This window comes from Symphodus melops, assembly GCF_947650265.1.
Source record: "Symphodus melops genome assembly, chromosome: 6".
Classification (NCBI taxonomy): Eukaryota; Metazoa; Chordata; class Actinopteri; order Labriformes; family Labridae; genus Symphodus; species Symphodus melops.
Genome location: NC_136696.1, coordinates 6,373,702 through 6,396,400, shown reverse-complemented (window position 1 = coordinate 6,396,400; position 22,699 = coordinate 6,373,702). Strand labels below are relative to the sequence as shown.

General features: G+C 39.9%; 1 protein-coding gene across 1 annotated transcript in view; it reads right to left on the bottom strand.

Annotated features, from left to right (window-relative positions):
• LOC306826098 (polypeptide N-acetylgalactosaminyltransferase 18-like) overlaps window positions 1-22,699 on the bottom strand; it is a 135,166-nt gene that overhangs the window by 60,268 nt on the left and 52,199 nt on the right. Inside the window, exons 2-3 of the mRNA XM_079347206.1 lie at window positions 3,950-4,157; window positions 2,426-2,592 (exon numbers count right to left, since the gene is read on the bottom strand). Coding sequence (XP_079203332.1) covers window positions 2,426-2,592; window positions 3,950-4,157 — 375 coding nt within the window. The remainder of the gene's footprint in view (window positions 1-2,425; window positions 2,593-3,949; window positions 4,158-22,699) is intronic.

The window sequence follows — 22,699 nt, the reverse complement described above, 5'->3', positions numbered from 1 at the left end:
ACACCTTCATGTAAGATAGTTTCTAAACATAAGAAATCAAGTCATTAAACCAGTTTTACCGACATTTACTTAATTACTTTACAGGCATCTGGTCGACACTATTATCATTCACATGTAGCTGATCAAACAACAGAAGCAGTTTTTCAACATTTAAATCATCATAAAAGAGTTTATGGGCTCACGCTGACAGAGGAGGATTTAAGGGGAAAGCTGATTCAGACATTCTTAATTGGAGATCTAAAAATGAATTTAAATACACCTAAGTACAGCCTCATTCTGACAGCATGTTGGATCACTTTTCAGTGTTATGAATTATTAAAAAAATGACAATCAAATGATTGAAAACATTTTTTTACTCACTGTTATCTTATTTACTTGCCAAAGTAAAAGGAAAGGAATGGAAACCAAACAAAAAAGAACAAAACAAAGACATTTTTTGTTACCCCAAGTGATTTTGCTTTCTGGCTTTTTTACACTAGCTGCACTGTCAGTTTAATTGAGATTTGCTTGGCTCAGAGATCTTTGATCAGCACTTTCAATCTTTATGAACACAACGACTGATGCTGATCTCCTGTTCATGTGGCAGAGCATAATGACTGTGACTGCACTTCTACACTCAACTGGCCTTACTTGACCCTCATTTGGCATAATTACAGCATGTACAATCAATACACCTCAGTAATGATCACTCTTGTACCTATCCCCCATCAATCAACTTCATTATGAATTGCTACCATGTTGTTGTTATTCACTGAAAAGCAAAAGCATTCAATCATATTTCCCAAGGAGCTGCTAAGTTGAATAGTTGTAATGAATTAGGATGAAATAATTTGAGGAAAATTTAAATCTATTTATCCCTCTGGGTTCTCCATTAATCAGCATTCAGCCCTGTGCAGCTACCAGAACTAAATTGTGATATGCTGTATTATTGAAAAACGGCGAAGCGGTGAGAGACCCATGAAATCTGCAGACACAGTATATGACAGATTTATCATAGTGGTAATTATAGGTTTGTCAGCAGTGAAATATTTCCCACAGAAAGTAAAGCAATTATTAACACAGGGGCTCAACCACGAGTCACAGTCAGGCTCTTACTGCTTCTGCTGTAATAAGTTTGAATCTGTTTTCATACACCGCTGATGCAGTTAATGTGTGCACATGTCCTGATCTCTGTGCACCATCAACAGCAGAATGTAAAGTAAGTGGCTGTATATACAGTATAAACCTCAGCTGTGGCTCACCTGCTTGAGTCAGTACCTACTGTAATTATTCAGCTCTGGGTCTTTGGCCTTTAATGTGAGCTAAAACTGTTGTGTGATTTCTACCAATGCTTGTTGGGCTTTTATTGAGAAGCAGTGTTGCAGCAGACGAGCCCCACAAGTTTAAAGAAAGACCGTTTGGGACAAAGAATACAAACAATAATTGTTGTTTGAAGGATAGGAGGTTGTTTTCTGTAAATTTCAGCCTTCTTGTGGACAAAATAAATAAAATAAACATGTGAGTTGTAACTTAGAAAAGCTGTTTTAATTGATTCAAACCTTACAAAAATGAGCTTCATTGTTGTTTCACTTTTTTTGTGTGGAAAATTAACAAACAGCTCACAGTGAAAGTTTTTCTCCGGTGTTGACACAAGTCAAAGATCAACATTTTAATCATGGCTGTGGATATTAATTATTAATGCACCATTATCGCCACTTGATAAAACAAGTTAACTGGTTCTGCTAAGTAAGAAAAGCCAGTGTCTTGGAGAGCCTCCTCCTTCCTCGTATCTTGTCCGTTTACTCGAGCGAGGAAAAAATATTTTGTTATCTATTTCCATATCATGGCAACAAAAATAGAATTTCTTGGCACCTAATATTTATTTATTAAACAGATATAACATGTTTAATAGTACAAAAACCCTTTCATTACCCAGACCGTTTAGACCATCATTCAATCATAGTGTGATCAAATTCTTCCCTGAACCACACTTCAGAAACACTAAAACCAATTAATTTACTTCTACTGTAGTTCTATTATAACTTCAAGGTCACTTCCCCTCTCGGGAACAGGTTGAAACATGTCAAACAGCAGTGGACTGAATCTGATTCATCCTCTGTGACTCACTGCTAACAAATCATTTTGAGTGAGAAATGATTCAGTAAATCAATCATGGGAAAACTACATTGACAATACCATATAACACTTACAAAGAAAATCTACTGCCAAGATGTGATTGCTTTCAAAAAATATATATTGCTGGAGAGAGAGTTATCCAAATGGGATTCACCTTTTTGAACCCACCTTAAATTGATTACTCCCTGGCTGGCAGGGGGTATGAATAAGTGCAAATAAAAGTGTAACACCAATTTTGGTTCAGTTTAGGAAAAATGGATTGCTTTTTGAAAAGAAAAAAAGAAAAGAAAAGAAACGTTCAGATTCTTACGACTGTTGCTGTGATCATCGACCAGTATGATCTCTTTGAGCAGGTGTGACGGAGTTCTCTGGATGGCCGTGTGGACAGAGCGGAGCAACACCGACAAGGCCTCGTTAACAAAGATGAAGATGACACTGAGCTGAGGAAGATCTGATGAATATGACATGTTTCTGCACCTGGACAGGGGAGAAAAACAGAGAGTCATGGCCATGTGTCTGACAAAAAAAAAGACAAAATATACCAGTGGTTCTCAACTGGTGGGTTGGGACCCAAAAGTGGGTCGTGGTGTTGTTTTTAGTGGGTCGTGAAAGTTAGCCTAGAGAAAAAAAACAGTGTCAAAAAGTCTCAAAATTTCTTTTAAAACATTTTTGTTTTATTTCATCTTCATCATGTGAAGTATATATGTTTTGTACTGTCCGAGGTCTAAACTGCACAATTTTTCAAAACATTTATTGAAGCTCTAGTGCAAGTTCAGTTAGGAAGACAGTAAGTGATACACGTTCAAGTCTTTCTCATTCACACTTTCTTTTTTGCTTGCGCACTCACTCACTGTCATTCTCAAGCTGTCAGTTTAAGGCTGTCATTGGGTAAGCAGCTGTCTTGTCAGTAGTCATCTAACCAATAGTGCGGCGTTCCTCCCTCATTTTCAATCTATCATTTTTCTGCTGACCTTTAAAATATGATTCTTTCTCTGCCCTAGTTCCTTCACACTGATGTTCGTGCATTCCTCCACCTCCCCATCACCGCTATCTTCATCAGCAGATTCATCATCCATCAATTCTTTATCCATCCGGTCTCATCAAATCATCAGCTTCACCACAAGACTCTATGGGGGGGATTTATTCCAGTGACGCTCAAAATGTAATTCTCCAAACACATCAACCCCCCCATAGAGTCCAAGCGCAGAAGACTTTCATGTAAGAAATAATTTTCTCAACATCACTCGTCTCTCCTGATTTAAATCTCATTAGTTTCTCATGAAAGAGTTGGTTGTGGGTCCTGAGGCTCGACCAGTTGAGAACCACTGCAAGACATTCAAGAGTAAAACAAAATCCTTTCAGTCAGGACCACTTTGTCAAAATGAATACTTTGACTCAATCATTTATATTTGTCAGTATGGCTCTGAGGGATTACCCTGCCCTTCCACATGCTTATATTGAAAGCATTAGGCAGGAACAGGACACCTTACTGCTCTTCCCCTGCCTACAAGGAAAGCTATAAAACAGGGAGATAAGCAGCAAACCCCCCTAGAATAAGCATGGCATTGATTGAGTCAGAATAGCAGAAAAGGAGGAGCAGGGGAGGAGGAGGTTTGCATATGAGGCATGCAGCGGGAGCAGATCAGCTGGTCATCAGCTGATGAGGCTTTCGTAAGATGATGCAAACTCTGGCACAGAGCACAACAATATTAGAAGGCGACTCAGTGGCCTCGCGAGGCTCCATTAAATGAAAGGTGAAATCCATGAAAACATATAACTATCATCCATCTTGAATTGATCAATGAACAGTGCATGCATCACTCAACAGACTAACCCGTCCGGTCGTAAATCTTGGATCGGTCGTGTAAGAGAGATGCGGTCGCTAAGGTAGCCATTGTAGCCAAAGTAGCGAAACTTCTTGAGGGCGACTCTTCTGCTCTCCGGGCCGAGGTCGTGACCCCAGTGGTCGAACAGTGAAGAAGCGGAGTCTGAGGCTGAGTCCAACGAGAAAGCAGCGTCTTCTCCATCCTTCTGAGGGATGTCTGTGGGCAGAGACAGAGAGATTGAGGTGCTTAATCTTGTTATTTTTTCCAAGCACCATCACCATCAAGCACCAGCAGTGTGCAGGCACATACTTTGACAGCTAGCTGATGGACAAATGAACTTCATTCGGCTTTATTCCTGCGACTGCTAAGCATATATGACTAAAGAATTTGTATGCTGTGCAGTTATAAAACAAGACCTCTGAAAGAATAGTTTCAGGAGCACGAAAGAAAAAACGAGTGGGACACAAATACAGTTCACAATAAAATTGTCATTGCAAATAATTCACTCTAGAAGCCACAGCAATCTGTCTATGAAAAGGTGGACACATAAACATTAAAATTCCCAGGGTAACATTTTCATCAGAACACTTTCTTTCCAGTGCTACAAGTTCACCACCAAGTCACTTCCCAGGCATGGTGAAAAAGAATGATGGTGCCTGTTGTATTAAAAAATATAAATGTGTTTGCAAACAACACAAAGCATACTTGTAGGTGGAGTTATTAATATTTGATGTTACTAATAGTATGCAAACAGCCTAAAAGGCTGCACTCTTTCAGGCATGCCATGATTTTAAATGTGGATATGGAATGATGCTATGCAGGCTTCCTGCCACCAGTTGTTAGTATAAGGCTTTTTGGCAAAGCAGAACAAGCGCGTAGTGGTCTGCTGTGTGTCTGAGTTGCTAAAAAAATGTATTAGTGGAGTCAATAAATATTCATGAGTAAGAGAGACGTCAAAATCTTGCCTCAGGTGTGCAGATGTTAGAACACATAGCAAATGTTGAACAAAAAGTCCCGAGATATTCAGTTTAAACTTTCTATATACACAATTTAACTATTTTGTTCATTCACTTCCATAACTGCCCATAAATGTCTCATCTGAAAAATGAAACAGCCCTTCAGTTAAATCTATGATCCCTCATGACGCTCTGAACTCTGAAATACTGTTGTGTTAAAACAATATATAGACTCTCATTACAGTGAAGCTATTATGCATAACTTTCTGTCTCTGAAGAATTTAAGAAGTAATTATTCCTTCCAAAGTGTACTTTTATGCCTCTTTCCAAATCACCATGTTACAACTTTCAGTTCTACGAAGTGTCTGCTGTTTCCACCCAAAAATTATTATGCAGCTATTTCCTTGTTATGTGTTTTATTCATCAATGAAAACTGCTTGTGTCATTGCCAGGATGACAGTAAAATTCCTTCAATACACGTAATTGGAAATATTCACCGAAATAAACAAGGGGAGACAGACATACTTGAACATGCTAAACTACAGATGACACAATAATTCAACTTCTCCTGCTGCATTGTAAGCTCCTCTTACGTTTATTCCAACACTTCAGACAAAGAGAGGACCAGCACAAGAGTCCAATGTGAGCAAAGGTAATGCTGCGTCCTATTTCATTTGTTTATCTTATCTATATGTGATGCTGCAATGCTGGATCAATAATTATAGAAAAATAAATATTTCAATCATTTTCTGGGAGCTCTTTAGCTCCTTCGAGATTGTTGGTGAACCCTCTCTCCCGCTTGTCCCTACCCTTCTTCCTGCATCTTATCCCATGTAGTCGTTGCCTGTTCTCGCCACAGTAACTTTCTTGTAACTAAGTGTTGCTAAGTGCTATGCTCATGATGGATTAATGTTCTTTTGATTAAAACAATGCGTCAGGTCTTTTATATGCTTTTTCTAAAGTGTTTCGAGATAAAACGCATCTCCTCTTGGTTTGATGTGTGCTTTGTGTACCAAACTAGCGCTGGTGTTAACATTGCAAACTGGACTTTTAACATGCTCACACACACACACACACACACACACACACACACACACACACACACACACACACACACACACACACACACACACACACACACACACACACACACACACACACACACACACACACACACACACACACACACACACACACACACACACACACACACACACACACACACACACACACACACACACACACACACACACACACACACACACACACACACACACACACACACACACACACACACACACACACACACACACACACACACACACACACACACACACACACACACACACACACACACACACACACACACACACACACACACACACACACACACACACACACACACACACACACACACACACACACACACACACACACACACACACACACACACACACACACACACACACACACACACACACACACACACACACACACACACACACACACACACACACACACACACACACACACACACTGTGTGGACTATGAATGTCACTGCTGCCTCAAACATTACGAGCACCCAAACCATGCAAGCAATGTTGCCAGTTCTGGACGAGACCCGATCTGACTTCTGGTAATGGGACAACATTGAAAAAATTCACGTGTAATTGTAGAGGAACAGGAAGAAGATTCTGACACCTCAAGGACACCATTGTTGACTTGACATGCTCATGACAGCATTTTCATGTGGAAGGAGATGTTTTTGAGAACTGAGCGGACCGGATCATTTAACAAAACCTCCCCTTAAAAATGATAGTGTCCAAATAACAAAGACAAGCAATGATGAATATTGATTAAGAATAATAATAAAGACATTTTTTTGCAGCTTTTCTAAATGGTTAATGACTTCCACACACATCATGTCCACCATAGGGGCCTTAAGTTTGAGTTCGGGATTCTGGCTCAACTCGTTCTCATATGTCCTCTTACGTAAGGACCTGCCTTCTGTCCTTTCTGAAGTAAATTGGTTATTTATTAGATTGAAGAGTAGTCCTTCAACCTTTGGCAATAACATGCTTTGATGCCCTTGCTGTGAAATGCCACCTCCCTCCTACCTTCATAATACAGTAAGCACCCTGAAAGCACTGCAGAAGAGTTGTATTACACTTTTCTTGGCAGCAAAAGTGTTACGGAGCTTTAAAGTAGCCTCATTTGAGCAGCCTGTTGATAGTTGATATTTCACACAAAAAGAAAGAGGTTGGAAGAAAAAACCCATTATTCGATGCTTTTAGTTAATGCACTCTGCTTTTTAGCAGTGAAGAACAGCACGAATGACACAGTGAACAGTATAACCATATTCTCTGAAGGAAAAAAGGCAGACACATAACAAGGCGACTACACCTGTGTAGTGTTTCTAATGGTTGAGTTGAGAGTAGAAGAACAGAGGGAGTATGTTGTGTCCTGCCCTGCACTGTACGACATATTTCACCATTAATTTAGTAGAACCCAGCTACTCTTGCCTTCATGGCTGCAGGACATAGGGTACCTTTGTAAAAGTCAGGGGGAATCAAGCCGAACAATGATAAACTCTGGCTGTGTGTGTGTGTGTGTGTGTGTTTGTGTGTGTAGGTGTGCGCGTGTGTGTTTGTGTGTATTTTACAATTTCTGTAAAAGCTTTAAAAGCTTCAAATTACTGACATACTGGAAGAAGTTGCACTACAAAAAAATGATGCTCAGGTAAAATGTAGTCTCTTTAACAAAAGCTTCATTATTAAAAGGACTACAGCTTGTTTTGTACTTTTCTAGTCTTCTGACTACTCAAAGCACTTTTACACTGAAGGCTACACCAACACATTCACACACTGATGTTAGAGGCTGCTATTTAAAGAGACCATCACAAGTAACTAATGTATTTATAAGCAATCATACGTGGCCGAAGAAGCAGCACAAGCAACATAGAGTAGGGTTATGTTGCTGCAGGAGCTGGGGATGGATTCCCCAACCTTTCTCACTGAAAGACAACAAACTCAGTTACCCTCTGCAGCCACAGCCTCCCCCAAAAACTTGAGTTTGGACTGCTGTGTAGAATTGATAAAATCAATAATGTTCACATTATATCACCAGAAAAAAAATCAAAGACTAAGGAATTGAAATGTTGGGCAATAGGGATCTCATGTGGTGTGCCACATGGAGTTCACCATCTTGGCTGCACAACTGTTTGATTCATTTGAATCTGTTTTAAGAAGTAGTATGTAACCTAATTTTCACATCAGTTTAAAATATGACACATTCACATACTGCTAAACAAAAAAGGACCTCCACCCCGAATCCCCGACAGTACCCCAGAAAATACCCAATAAATAGTAGTTCAAAATCATTTGGTAAATATTTCCATTTTTAATATGGGAAATGGTGAAACCAAAAAATATTACTGTTATTGATCATGAAGTTACAATAACTGCAGTTAATTTGGTCCTTAACCACACAGGGTCAGCAGAAAACCACTATCAGTGTGGCATCATCCAGGACTGCATTGTGATGTAAACAGTTCAACTTTGTCCTGTGTTACCCTTGGTTTGGACAGATACTGGGCTGCTCGTCAGTGTCTGCTCAGCTGTGATTACACACACACACACACACACACACACACACACACACACACACACACACACACACACACACACACACACACACACACACACACACACACACACACACACACACACACACACACACACACACACACACACACACACACACACACACACACACACACACACACACACACACACACACACACACACACACACACACACACACACACACACACACACACACACACACACACACACACACACACACACACACACTAGATTGCAATATATCAGACTGACCACATGCACACATTCTATTATTGTCTTCTGTCACTTGTGCCTTTTTGTATTTTGTGTCTTTCTCTGTTACCTGCTTAGGGACAAAAGATGGAAACTCGCATAATCTAGCATTTTGTTCATTAATATGCACTGTCCCTGTCAAATAAATAAATAAAAGGATTCTGTAAAGTGACAAAATAAAAGTGAATACCGTTTGTGTAGTGATGTGACGGAGAAAGGAAAAAAGAGGCCAGGCTGTGAAAGTGATAAGGAAAACGTGATAATAAAAAGCTTGTGACAGGCGTTATTCATCCCAAGGTATCTGTAAACTACCCTGAGCACTGTCACAGCAGCTCACAGGGACACACTCCATTATTGGCTCAGACACCAAGACCATTCCCTACTTACACAAACACATGCACACACAAGCAAACACACATCAGGCCTGGACTCCCCGCGACCTAATGGATTAGGAACAGGCTGCTCTGCTGGGTGACAAAGTGTCTCACAATGTTCTCAAGACACTTTACGCAGAATTGACATGCTGTTAGCTCAGCAGGCAGGACACTGCACTGCAGAACAGCTCTTATGTGCACTGTGACACTGGGCAGGCCATGACTGGTTCAGATCAACCTGAAACCTAGCAGTGTCTTGGAAGATCACAGCAAATGAAGTTAACTAATTCACAATCGTTTATTCCTCCTATCAAGTAAAGCTTCCCATATTCCATCCGTTCTTGTAGGCATCATTCACTCTTAATGATGACTCCATTTTTTTTCTGCAAACTAAGTACACTTTAGGTTTTTACAGCACAGAAAGGCCTGGCCCACATTTGAGGAAGTCTTGTCTGCTGGTGTTCTTTAGCAAACTCAAAAATTGTGTAGGGAACTAAATTACTTAAGGTTCAGTTAAAAAAAAAAAAAGTTTTACAATTTCTTTTGTTTTTTTTATTGTTAGTTTTAATTAACGATATAATCTCGACAAAAAATATCAAATTACACCAACATATTTCATCCATGAACAACCGGAGTTCTGGCTCTCAAGACTGGAACATTTTTCAAGATCACTTGATCACTCAACTTTAAAGAAGGCAAGCAAAGCAAAAGACAAGCAGTGAAAATTGGTGGTTTTAGTTTTAGAATTATTTTTGTCCTGGAAATTCAAAAGTCTAAACAGTTACAATGAGACCACTGTCAATCAGCATTTCAACTACAACAACATGTCAAGACCAAGTTTGCTATTTGAACCAGGCTTTAAACATGTTTATTTCTGCTGTAAAAAGTGAATACTAAGAATGGGTATGCAGGTTTTTTGCATCTTCTCATTGGCTTTTTTAACACTGCGGGTTATCACTAGAATTTTTTAACTGGAGGGGAGTAAAAGTTGCATTGCTGTGGTTGTTGTGCTTCCATTTTCAGTATTCTTGCTTCCCATGTGGCTATTATTATGTTTGACATGACAATCCACAGAGTGAGTGCTTGGCTGTTCCAGGGTTCTTCCCACACAGCAGACTTTTGAATCCTAAATATTGAACACGTTTAATATTTATGATTTGAAATTGTGGCCATGACAGTCATCCAAGCAGATTTTGTTTTTAAATTAAACTAAGTGTGTTTAATAATAGGGACCCATGCAATGAGCATTGATTCATATGTAAAACACAAAGTAGATTCCATGCATACAGGTTTCTAGCCTTGGCTAATTTGCCACCCTTGTTTCTGGCTAAGGTTTTAGGATTAAAGCAGAACAAGTTCATGGCAGGTTTTCTGCAACAACCTCCATCAACTTCATCATATTTTCATCATCATGCAGTGCATATCTTGACTCTTTCAAAACCCCAGAGACATTGTTTGCATCACATGTTAAACCTGAAACCAATAAACCACAGTCACAAGCCATGAAATCTTGCTGTTCATATCTCTGTGCAAACCCCAGCTTTTGCCTACCAAGCAACAAGAACACTGTGACAGCCTGTGCACCCACCATGGCAGCTATACATGCACTGTTTTGAAATCAAGACAGAAATACATTTCTGTTTTGATACACAAGCCATGAAAGAAAATTAGCTTGTTTGGTTTGATGAAAAATCTCACCGTCCCTTGCAAAACTCACGCTCATTAGGTAACAGCACCTTGTGTAAGAGCTTGGCAGAGCTGACGTCTGCCGAGTTTGATTGACAGCTCAAATATTGGAGGGGGTGATTGTGTGTCAGATGATGTAACGACTTAAGATGCAAGCAGAGGGGGTAACGAGAACCCAAAATAAAATGAAAGTCTCAACGATGAGAAATATCCAGACAATTCAGTTTAAAAAAGGCCTTTGACTTGTCAGTCTCCATCCAAGTTCTTACTGCCATTGACATTCTCCTTTGGATTGTGTCTAATAGCTCGAAGGTACAATGAAAGAAGTCATCAAAGGGGATGCAGATGTATTTTGAGGACAGAAATGACATTATTAAGATGCAACCAGAGGCCTGAGTGTGTGAGGGGGAGGGAATGCTCAGAGGTTGTAAAAATGATTCACTGCTTGATCTTGTTTTGGAGGATGCGTTCCTGCTCTGCTGTCGGTGAGTCAGAGTGACAGATGCTTCCAGCTTCTTTTTATTCTTTCAACCTCATTGTAATAACGTTTGCTTCATGCAGCTAGTTTTTACGACTTGCCAAAAACAATTTTTCCACAGTTCTGAATGTTGACGCTGAAAGAGAAATGTTGGATATTTGGAGTTCATATCCTGTTTGCAATCAGTTCCTATTACGACTGTGTTTACTGACATCAACCTTCCAGTGTTTGTAGTCATCATCCTGCAAAATCAGGAATCCTGTGTTTGTTCAGCTCCATTGATTCATGTGTGGGAGATAAAGATGCGCATAAACAGCTTAAACTGATCAAGACCTTAAATGGGACAAGAGCCCAATTTGCAAAAACACGCTGCATGGATGTAAAAACACTTAATTAGACCTCCGCGCCTCCTCCATCTACTTTCAACTTGCTCATCAGGCCAACATTGAAACGTTAAGTGTGGCTGTAACTTTGCAGGAACCTATCCCAGCAGGCTTTGCACTTGTAACACAAACACACACCCACTCACACCCGAGAATTTGAAAGAATTTGTTTTTGGTGGAGAGAATCTCATTTGCTCTGCAAGCCCTGCAACATTATCTTCCTCAGAAAGCCTTTTGTGTTCCAATATTTGAAGAGGCAAAAGGGACAACAAAGGCAATTCATATGCCTTTTGTACTTACTCAGAGGCCTTTCAAATCACCTGACGGCTCCTTTTTCATATCAAAGCTAACAATGACTCACAGATAGGTGTATTTCAGCATGGGTTGTAGTTAGTCAGATTGAATCCCCTTAAGCATGCTCACCCAAGAGTCATTTGTAAAATATTTGCTGCCCCACATCCCAACAGTAAAGTCCTTTAGCAAAACGTGTGCTTCTTATTACTGAATGACACACTGATAGGAGTCTGTGTGGACGCCTGTAGACTTGTGCAAAAAATCACACATGATTAATTTAATCCACCAGTGAGCAGATGGTGATCTCTGTCTTTCTCTCTTACCCAGAGGAATGAATTATGTGTTTAATGGATCACACCTGGACATGTCCAACCTGTTCTTGTAGTTTATGAAGAGATGGATCGAGACAGAAACAATAGGCGTGCAGAGGCGTCCTTATCTGTGTCTAGTCAACCAAAAGTTGATCTGTATTCCGATATATGACCAGAAGTGAGGATTTTTTTTTTTTTTACTTTATTGGGACAATTATTAAAAAGGATGAGAACAGATCAATCAAAAAACAACTAAACATGAGAGAAAAAGAACTCCTGTTAATTCTGAGCAGAATACTGAGTGTACTTGCTGTTAACTGCGCGTACACAGCCTCCCATATTCTGCGGAGGTTTGAAGCGTTGGTTACATAAAACCGCGATAGGGGCAGTGTAGAGTTGTATGGTGATAAGAACGAATGTAATATCCGAGTACCAGACAGCTGTACACAATAATGGTGGAAAGTTCTGAAACCAAATTAATCGATCAACTATCACCAACGGGTTTCGAAGGGCTGGACTGCTGCGTGATGAAGAGAACAGCACAAGCACGAATTTGCCTTAAGACGAAAGTCTGACAACAAAAACGAGAAAGAGATTGAGGAAGTGAGTGACGAAGTGATCTCATGTTTGAACATGGACCCCCACGGCTTATCTACAAGTGTGGAATATACAGCATATGTACAAATACATTTATTTATTTAGTTTTAGCTGGTGTGTCTTATATCCAGGTGCGCTCAATAGTCTGAAAATTACAGTAAGTGTTTACTTCGAAGTCAATGTGGAAGTAGCGACATCAGAAGTGTAAACAAGTCAGAGACCGTTACGTCGGTGTCCGCTGGAAAACGATGGAGAAACGGAGTGAGGAAGGCGCTGATGGCTTGTTTTTTCCACTGGTAATCGGACATTTGTTTACCGATGCAAATCCATGTTCTCTACTTTGGTGTTTCACACCGTCTGATTTACGTTATGCTCCCCAGTCTGCTCCCTCTACAGGAATCCTCCAGTAACAGATGTTGTGCAACGGCAAGTATGTGAACGTAAATGTTTGTAATGCAGCCATTTTTTTACATGTAGGAGAGGTACAACAGCAAGTATATTTGAGCCTTAATTAGACATACTATTAATATCCAGAAGGGACCTCAAGTTGACGCTGATTCAACTGGCTCCATGGTAACATCTTACGTCCTCTTTTCAATCTACCATACGGCCTCACAGTTATGGGCACTCTAGATCTAAATCCACAGAGGAACATCAATGTAGAAGCTGTTGACACATTATTTACACATTTTAGCAGACTGACATGGCAGAAAAAAGGACAACCCCCCCCCACACACAGTTTACTGTCAATCAAAACTAAGCTGCCAGCACATTTGACAAGCTCACACACGTAGTGCTGTTACCCAAGATGTTTGTGATTCACAGGAGAATAGTGAGTTGTGATTTTATTACATCTTGTAAATCAAAGCAGAAAAAGGATTTGGGTATTTTTAAATATTAATTTAACTTCATCTACAACTTCAAAATAGTGCAAAAACATTTCCTTTATTTTGTTGTTAAATTGCTGTTGCTGTTTTTCTCACTGCCTGATTTTTCTTCTATTGTAGTACCTCATTATACTATTATGTACAGATCTAATTCTTACCTGTGTGGTCTAATTTCTAATTGGTTTATCTTATTGGTTAAAACTTATTGGTTTTGATCCATTTAGGGGTTCCTTCAAATCGTCATTTGGGTTAATATTGACATATGGGAGGGGGGGCAACAGGTTCATCCGCCCATCTGTTCATTCGTCTATCTACTTGTGTTTACTTTTATTTGTTATTCTGTCATATTTGTGATAAAAAAAGGGACTCTTTGGCAAAATGACATAAGATCTACATGATAAACTACCATATGAAAACATGAATTCAGCTATTGAGTTCTCAAAGCAAGCAGAGAAGATACACATTTCAATATTTAAATTTCTTTCTGCAATTTCCTCGTTCTTGCTGACTTATCTACATTTTTACTGCCTTGCTTTGATAACCCTTACCTCAGTGTTTACTGAGCAGAATAATGTGTTTTCTCCTCTGGCTTCCGTCTCTCTTTGTTGTCTCTCCAATAAAAAAAAGCTTGACAGGCTGCAGATTAAAGATCAGGGAGGAAGATTCCATTATCAAGCCATTTCCCTTCTTTACCACACTAACAACCTTTTAAAACTATCAGACATCATTTTCTGCCCATCTCCAAGTCATCATTGTTTGATGGCCTCAACAATGGCTTTCATTCCTTCTAGCTGCTTGTCTGTGCATACATGGAGAGAAATGGAGTGTTTCCCTCTGAGCTTGGCCAATAACATTATCCATCACTGTACACACACACACACACACACACACACACACACACACACACACACACACACACACACACACACACACACACACACACACACACACACACACACACACACACACACACACACACACACACACACACACACACACACACACACACACACACACACACACACACACACACACACACACACACACACACACACACACACACACACACACACACACACACACACACACACACACACACGTATAGATGAAAAAGTGAGTCCCATGCAGTAGAAAGACGTGCACACAGGGCATGCTTGATGGAGGGTAATCTGTGTCTTTATCGCATCTTGTCTACTCTATTTCCTAGTCATGCACTCTCAGAAATCAATACAGACTGAGTGGGTCTTCCTGTAAGTCCATATGGCTCTCTCCCAGCTCCACCGCCTCACTTATTGTATTACAGTACAACTGTTAACATTTAAGCAAATGAGCAATACAGTGGAAGTGCAGCAAACAGAAGAATAAAAACACATTTTGTTTTCTACAAATTTGGAACAAAGCTACATTTTATTTAGCTGGAAAAGAGGATTCAACCCTGGCAAACATGAGAGTCAGAGCTTGTTCTGTACTTTATATTAATTATTTTCATATACGGGGTGGCAGTAGGTCTGGGTTGGGAATGGAGAGTTGTAAGTTCAAGTTGCAGCTTGGGCCAAAGTATGAAAATGTCTGGATGCTGAAGAGCTGCGAGTTTAGAGCTGAGGTGCCATTGAGAGAGGCACCAAACCCCCAACAGCCCAGTTGAACCTCCTCACTCTAACATCTCTTCATATTAGCAATTTACCAATCATAAGAAGTTTAGCTCTTATCCTTGGTACAGTTTATAGATGTGGAGTAGTGATCCACAGCTTCACCATGCCTTGAGTCAGGCTGCCCACCTCTGCTGCACTTGTTGTCTGTCACGGAGGAGTCAGCACTCTCTAAGTATTATTTAGTTAAATCCATGACTCTTACCTCATGATGGAGTATCTTTGCAGTGAGTCATGGTGGGATCTATTCCTGCTGTCACGACGGTGCATTACTCAGCATTACTGCATAGCACGCAGTCCATTTTTTAGATTAAAAAAAAAACTTATTAAAAGTACGTAAAGATGGGATCGGCAAAGTCAAGATACAATGCCAATGCTTTAAACCGATGTCATTTAAAGAAGACAAGGATGGTATATTTGTGGTTTCTCTGGTTGTTTACCTGTTTATTACTCTGTATTCACTTATTTAACAGTATTCACTGTTAGTATGCCTAATGGTATGTTGTTTTTGTATTTTTGTTTTTGGTGAATGTAGAAAAGTACCTGGCTAAATTGAACAATAATCAAGATAAAGATTCTCCATTGTAAAAAATGCTACAGAGTTTGATATTGTCCAAATGGGAAAATGAGATTCAATGAAAACTAACCCAATGTAATTGACTTTGATGAACATATCAGAGATGTAGGATGTAGAAAATTAAAGTGAATCTCAACTGCATCTCCGCCAATTTCCACAGTCATCGCTATGGTTTTGCTAGCTTGGACGTTGTGCCCTGCCCCACTCGGTCTGTTTCTGGCACGTAAGCAAAGCGGAGCATAGCCCTGAGCATCTTTACAAACATTACATGAGAACTAAGAGATCCCAAGGGAATAAAGAGAACAAAGGGCATGTTGGGTTGTTATTCTGAGGTTGCTTTGTTGTTCACTTGGTGCCCGTTTGGTGCCTGAGTTCTTGATTTACTTTTTTAAATTGACGTTCTGAGTTTTTCCTTGTCTGACTTACTGCATGGCTCGATCTATTCTGTCCAGTTTTAAACGTGCTTGCAGCGAGCTCCGTGGAAAAAAAGACTTGCAGTGTTTTTGAAAGAGAGCAAAAGGTGGCTGTGCTGGCGGAAATTGACAGTAAGAGCAACAACTATTAATATCAGCCTTAAATACATATTAAAGTGGATGTTTGAGCTGCTCAGTTTCACCCTCTATTCACTACCTCTGTTTCATCATCATTACCGTTATTGATATTAACATTAGACTGATTAGTCTATTATCACACTCAGCTTTCACTGCTAATACTACACATACTTTAAACATTATTACTGACATTGTATTGTAGCTATAGATCTATGTTAACTGTTGTTGTTGTTGCTGCTCTGTTCAGGTTTCTGTACAACATGGTTGGTTTTGCTCTAAAAACACGATTTTCCCATGCCAGCGTGACTTTGTTAAATGTGATTAATGTTGTGCTCAAGATGTCATCTTGAGCACAACTTCACTGTACCTCCTCTTTTGTGTGTTGAGATAACATTTGTTATGAATTTAGGATTGATTGATCGACCATGATTCAAAGATGCCAAAAAGGTTCAGAAAAGCTACACACAAGGAGCCTGACCAAAGATGTACAACTGTGATTTTTTTTTTTTAGTGCTTTGAAGTTAGCACAGTAAAGTTGAGCAAAGTGAAAAGTCATGGCAATGTCAAGAAGAAGACAGCGAATGATAAAAACTGTCCTGGGAAAACAGAAAGACACGCAGTCTCCTCCTCTGTGACCTCTTACACAACAAGACTTCTGGTTGAAAAGAATAAATAAATTAGATCCAGAAAAATGTCATCTTTATGCAAATGAAATACTTTCCCCAGAATAATCCAGCCTCCCTCACTTGAAATATACATCACCACGTTCTGCTATGCAGCCGTTTAAAATATGCATCATAACAGATTGGAAAGGTTCTCCCTTCCAACAGGAGATTTGCATTTGTGGCGGCCTGTTTGCTCTTATAGCACAATGTGCACAGCTTCTGGGGGCAGAATCAGAGGAACAGAAGGACATGCATGTTCTTTTTTTTTTTTTTTTCTTTTAAAGGGACCCTGGAGACACCGGAAGGAAAAACCTGTTTTGTGTGCTTGAAGAAGCCAATTAGTACACAGCAGGAAAACATTGTTTTTTTTGTGAAGAGGAAAAAGCAGACGAGGTAAGAGCAGAGTGAGGGGGACAAAATTCAGACTTTCAGAACAACCATACTAGATTTAGCTATACCGAAAGCAGGGGCAGGGGCATGTCTACAGGGGTATCCAGGGATGGCTTCCCCACCGAGAAATCTGATTGACCACCCCAACAAATCCTGAAGGGCTTCCTGCCCTGTCAGAGGTTGTGGGTTTTTTTTTTTTTTCAAAGGCTTCCAGTATGTCATTTTTCAGGGGTTAGACTGCGCAGGAGTTTGCATGCAAATGTTGAAATGTCCTTTTCTTTTTGTGTCATAAAATAAACCCTTATGTTTCTGTTATCTTGTGTATATAAATAGATATGATTGTTGAAGTTAGACCGGGTAATTTTATTATTTTTTTTTTTGTGTTTGTTTGTGCGAATATCACACTTCAGGCCACCCCGGCAAAAGTCAGAGCCCCAGCTTGGCCACCCCAGTCAAAAATCAAGATTCAAGAGGTGTTCCTTACCTGAGGAAGTGACAGTAGCAAGTGGCTCAGCCTCAGAGAAGAACGACATTTGCAAACCGTATCAAAGAAAGCTGAAATTAGAGGCTGTTGGACTGTCACAAATTTGCAACAAATGCTCCGCCAGACGAGCCCCTGAAACCATCCCTACCCAAAGAGCTGACTTCAAGGTACTGGCACAGGGACTGCATGTGTAGAAATCCACAGAAGAAGAGGAGGATAACACCTGTTCCTTCTTAAGGCTACAAAGCAATCTGTTTCCGTTTTGGTTTTAGAGAGATTTATTGGTTTATAAGGAACTCATGTGGAACTTTATTTCTCAAATGCATCAAATCCAGAATCGTTTTGATTTAAAAACAACAACAAAAAAAACAACATATTAAGTCACACATAAAGATGTCAGTAAATTGCTCTGTAAAAGCATGTCCCCTAACCCTCTCTATTCCATCTTGTAAAGTCTGATGTGAACTCTTGTATACTCCTCTGGGTGTATCACTCTCCCTCTTCATCATCTTTCCCTCTCCTGTAAAATTGACTCTTTTTATTTGCACAGTAACGTCCAGTTCTTTGCTCATTTGCTCGCCACGTCGTGTGAATGAACTTGTCCTCATTGTAATATAAACTGGTCTTTGTAAAGTTTGTTGTTTTTGGAATTGTAAAATATAACAAGGTTTGAGCTATGGCTTTACCGTAAGTATGTCTCATCCCAAACATTAAAATCAATTACAAATATGTATTTGTGTTTGCGACGTATGCGATCACCATATAGAATATCTTGTCAAAACTATGACTGACGTCCAGAGCCCTACGGGATACCAGAGACATTCAAAAAGTGGTCAGACGAAAAGCAGAGCTGCAGACACAGGAAGCCAAGGACACTTGAATGCAAACTTGAGTGCTCATTTAAGGAAGTTTAACATCAGTAGACAAGAAGCTTTTTAGATAAAAGCATTTATGAATTGATTCAAAGAAGCATAAATGCAATGTATGATGGCTGGAGAAACTTGGCGACCAATAATAGAGGCATCAAAAAGGCTTCGCTTTAAGGGTCACAAGCTGAAAAACCTGGGTTTAAATTCATGAGTTGTTAAACTTTCTTTTTCTACTGCTTGCTTCCTGTTTGCCAGAGTGTGCTGAGAGATTCATGTAGCCAGTATGCCTCTGTTTATTGTTAATGATGAAGCCAATGAAGCACATTGTTGTCTTGCCAACCTGCCCTTTTGTGTTAAGAACCTGCAGTAATTAATTTTTGCTTTAAGCATTTGGATGAATTTTGAGGTACACCACATTTCCTGCGTAATTAAGTCCATAATGGACTTGTTTCCCACATGATGACATTATTCATTAATGGATGCCAAACGAAAGTAGCGAAGAAGACAAACTTAATGTAGATACCTTCTTTTAAGTTAAAAATATTTTCAAGCGATCATTACCTTTGTCATGATCACGGCTGTGCCTCCTCCTCATTTCTGTGTTTCTGTGTTCTACCCCTCCCTTGTGTGTGTGTGTGTGTGTGTGTGTGTGTCTGTGTGTTGTTGTTTCCCTGTTTTGTCCCTTGTGTGTGTGGCTCGGCGGGGCACTCAATAAAACTCCTGCAACCAATCCTGCTGCACCCCTGGATCCCATCCACCCATAAAGCTCCTGCAATATACAAACCAGTCTGATTGTTCAGTTCACCTTGTGGTACTGTGCTGTGGCAAATCTTATTTTAAAGTTTTGGATCTCATGTTTTTCAACCTGCAGACGAACTTTTGCTCTCCTTGTCTCTGGATCATCTTTCATTTGGAATCTCAAGGCTTGTGCCTCTCCTGGTATCCACCATCACTTCAACTAAACATCTCTGCCTTCACCTTCAATCCCATCCAAACAAACAACTTCGAACTATAACAATCTGTTTACCAGAATTACTCAACTTGACAGATTTGTGAAGCCAGAGAGTCACCAACAACAAACCGCCAACTTAGCAGACTTTGATACTGACTGACTTGGATGAAATCATCTCATAAACCTTTCTCCTTGGTTTTATTGTGCTGCGACATATGCACAGTCAGGAATTTGATTATATGAGATGAAATCAATATCTTTCAACAATCAGGCATGCTGTATGCAGTTAACTGAAAATATGTCTCCTTTGACTTTACAGATCAATCACATAAACATATAGAGTGACTCTCTGTGTGCTCTGACCAGGTCTGTGTGCTCTGCTTCAAACTAATTTCCATCTCAACATCTTACAGTCATACTAATCATACGGATTTGTTGCCAACATGAGTCACGCCTACTCTCATTTTAGCATCCACACACACACACACACACACACACACACACACACACACACACACATACACACACACACACACACACACACACACACACACACACACACACACATACACCCACACACACACACATACACCCACACACACACACTCAGCACAAGAACATAACTCAGAGGTAGTGTAGGACATATTTCCTGGGAGCTAATAAAAGGCTGAATGCTGTAAATTATGCTGCTCATTTCCCCATGCTACAGAAAGGACACATTAAATCTATACAGGGCTGATTAATGTTTGAGGCCCTGATTACTTTTGGTGCTTACTGTTTTCAAAGTTCTCCAACTTTGAGAAGAAAAGCTCATTGACTGGGTGCACCAACTGCTTAGTTGTAGTTTTGAAATAGTCTAATTATTGATGCTAAGAATGAGTGACAGCTAAGGCTGGGGTCCTAACCCCCCCCCCCCCCACCACCTCAAAATGATTTCAATATACATTTTGAAATTGTAATCATATATTAAATATATTGTTGTTTTTTTGTTTTCTTTATTTCGGTCACAATATAAAAACAATAAAAATGTTGTCATGTGAATATGACATTCGCAAAGAAACATTTGGGGATAAAAGTGACTAAAAACATTGTGGGCTGAAACTTTGCCCACCCTTTGTACAAAACATTCTCTGTTAGCTAACCCTTTAAATAAAAAAAATACACAAAACATAACAATAAGAGACGTACAATAGAAAGAGAGACCAAAACTAAAGTTCCAGCATTTCATTAGACATTTTATGAGAATCAGAACAGAACAACAAATCTTCATGTATCATCTTTATCACCCTTTGTTGAATGGGTCTTAAGTCTTTCATACTGACTCTGCATCAGTGTAATATTGGTGTCCCAGTCATTGAACGCTAAAGCTGTTGCGGAAGCTAAGAGCACATGGCACAACAAAAGCTTCACATACACAGTCTGACACGCACACACACATCGCCAGACACTCCCCCGCTGGCTCAGCTGATCCCTGCTAGCCCCTGTAACGCATTCCTTTCTTCCTCCAAAGACTGCACAGCGTATGAACTTTGTATGAACTATGAACCTTTGTACATGCATAACATTCATATTGAAAGTGAATCATTTAAGAAACAGAAATATTGCACTTAAAAACAGCAGTCTAAACGCAGATCGTGCACCTGAAACCTCGACGGATACTATCTTTGATCTTTGATGATGGTGAATGTGAAACCCTTCACTCTCACTAATTAATTACTCTCTACAGATATTCATTCTGGTTGACCTTTTCTTGTGCAGTCCTCTTGGTATAACTCACACTTTGAGAAACCCCTTGACTTATGTAGCTTTATAGGAAGCTCAAAAAATACAAAACATACAACCTATCAACCTATCTTTTTATCTGTCACTATCTTTTAAATAACTTTCTAAGAGCCTTAAACAAGCCTGTTGTTTTGCTAGTTGTCAAACATTTACCTTTTTTTCAGGAGAGACATTTTAAGAAATCCCAGTGGAAAGGAAATACCTGGCATGGCTTGGTTGCAATGGAAGTTATTTTTTAGCATGTTGTGCATATTTAGAACGCTTGATGAAACCTTTGGTGAATAATGATTCACCCTGTGTGCTCAAAATGCAACATTACACCGCCATGGCTCCAGAAGTGGACATAAATGTCTACATAACACTAATAGACCGAGGAACAGCATGGTTTGTTCACAGCACTTTGGACTCCACACAGGGTGTGAAATAAATGGGTCTGGTGGATCTGAGACCCCTAGATTGACACTTAAAACCCTCTGAAAACCTCAACAGCAACATTTTGGGAGGTCTCTGGGAAAAAAATCACCAGCAATTGACTTTATACTCACATAGTGGACCAGACAAGGAGAGAGAGAGATAGAGCGATGTCTGCTGTTAGATCTTTGAATGCAAAACACAAAACCACAAACGACGTATTTTCCTGTTTTGTGCAGCTGCTTGCTGTCGATGTGATTCAGCACTCTCTTGGGTTTGCTGCATCTTGATAAGAAATCTCCCCACACGCGGTTCACCCGCTTTTTAAAATAGGAGTTCTGTTTTTTTGCACGGAGCCACTGGAGACACTTGGTGCATTCAGTGTGGTCATCCAGACCATTGGCAATTAATTCTGTGCAGCGTATACTGTATCACCACTCAGTGCGCATGCAGGCAAGTGTGAGTGTGTCTGTCATTGAAATGATCCCAACGCCTCTTAAAGGTCCCATATGATGCCCTTTTTGGGGTTCATATATCTAATTCATGTGTCTTCCAAAGTACTTTCA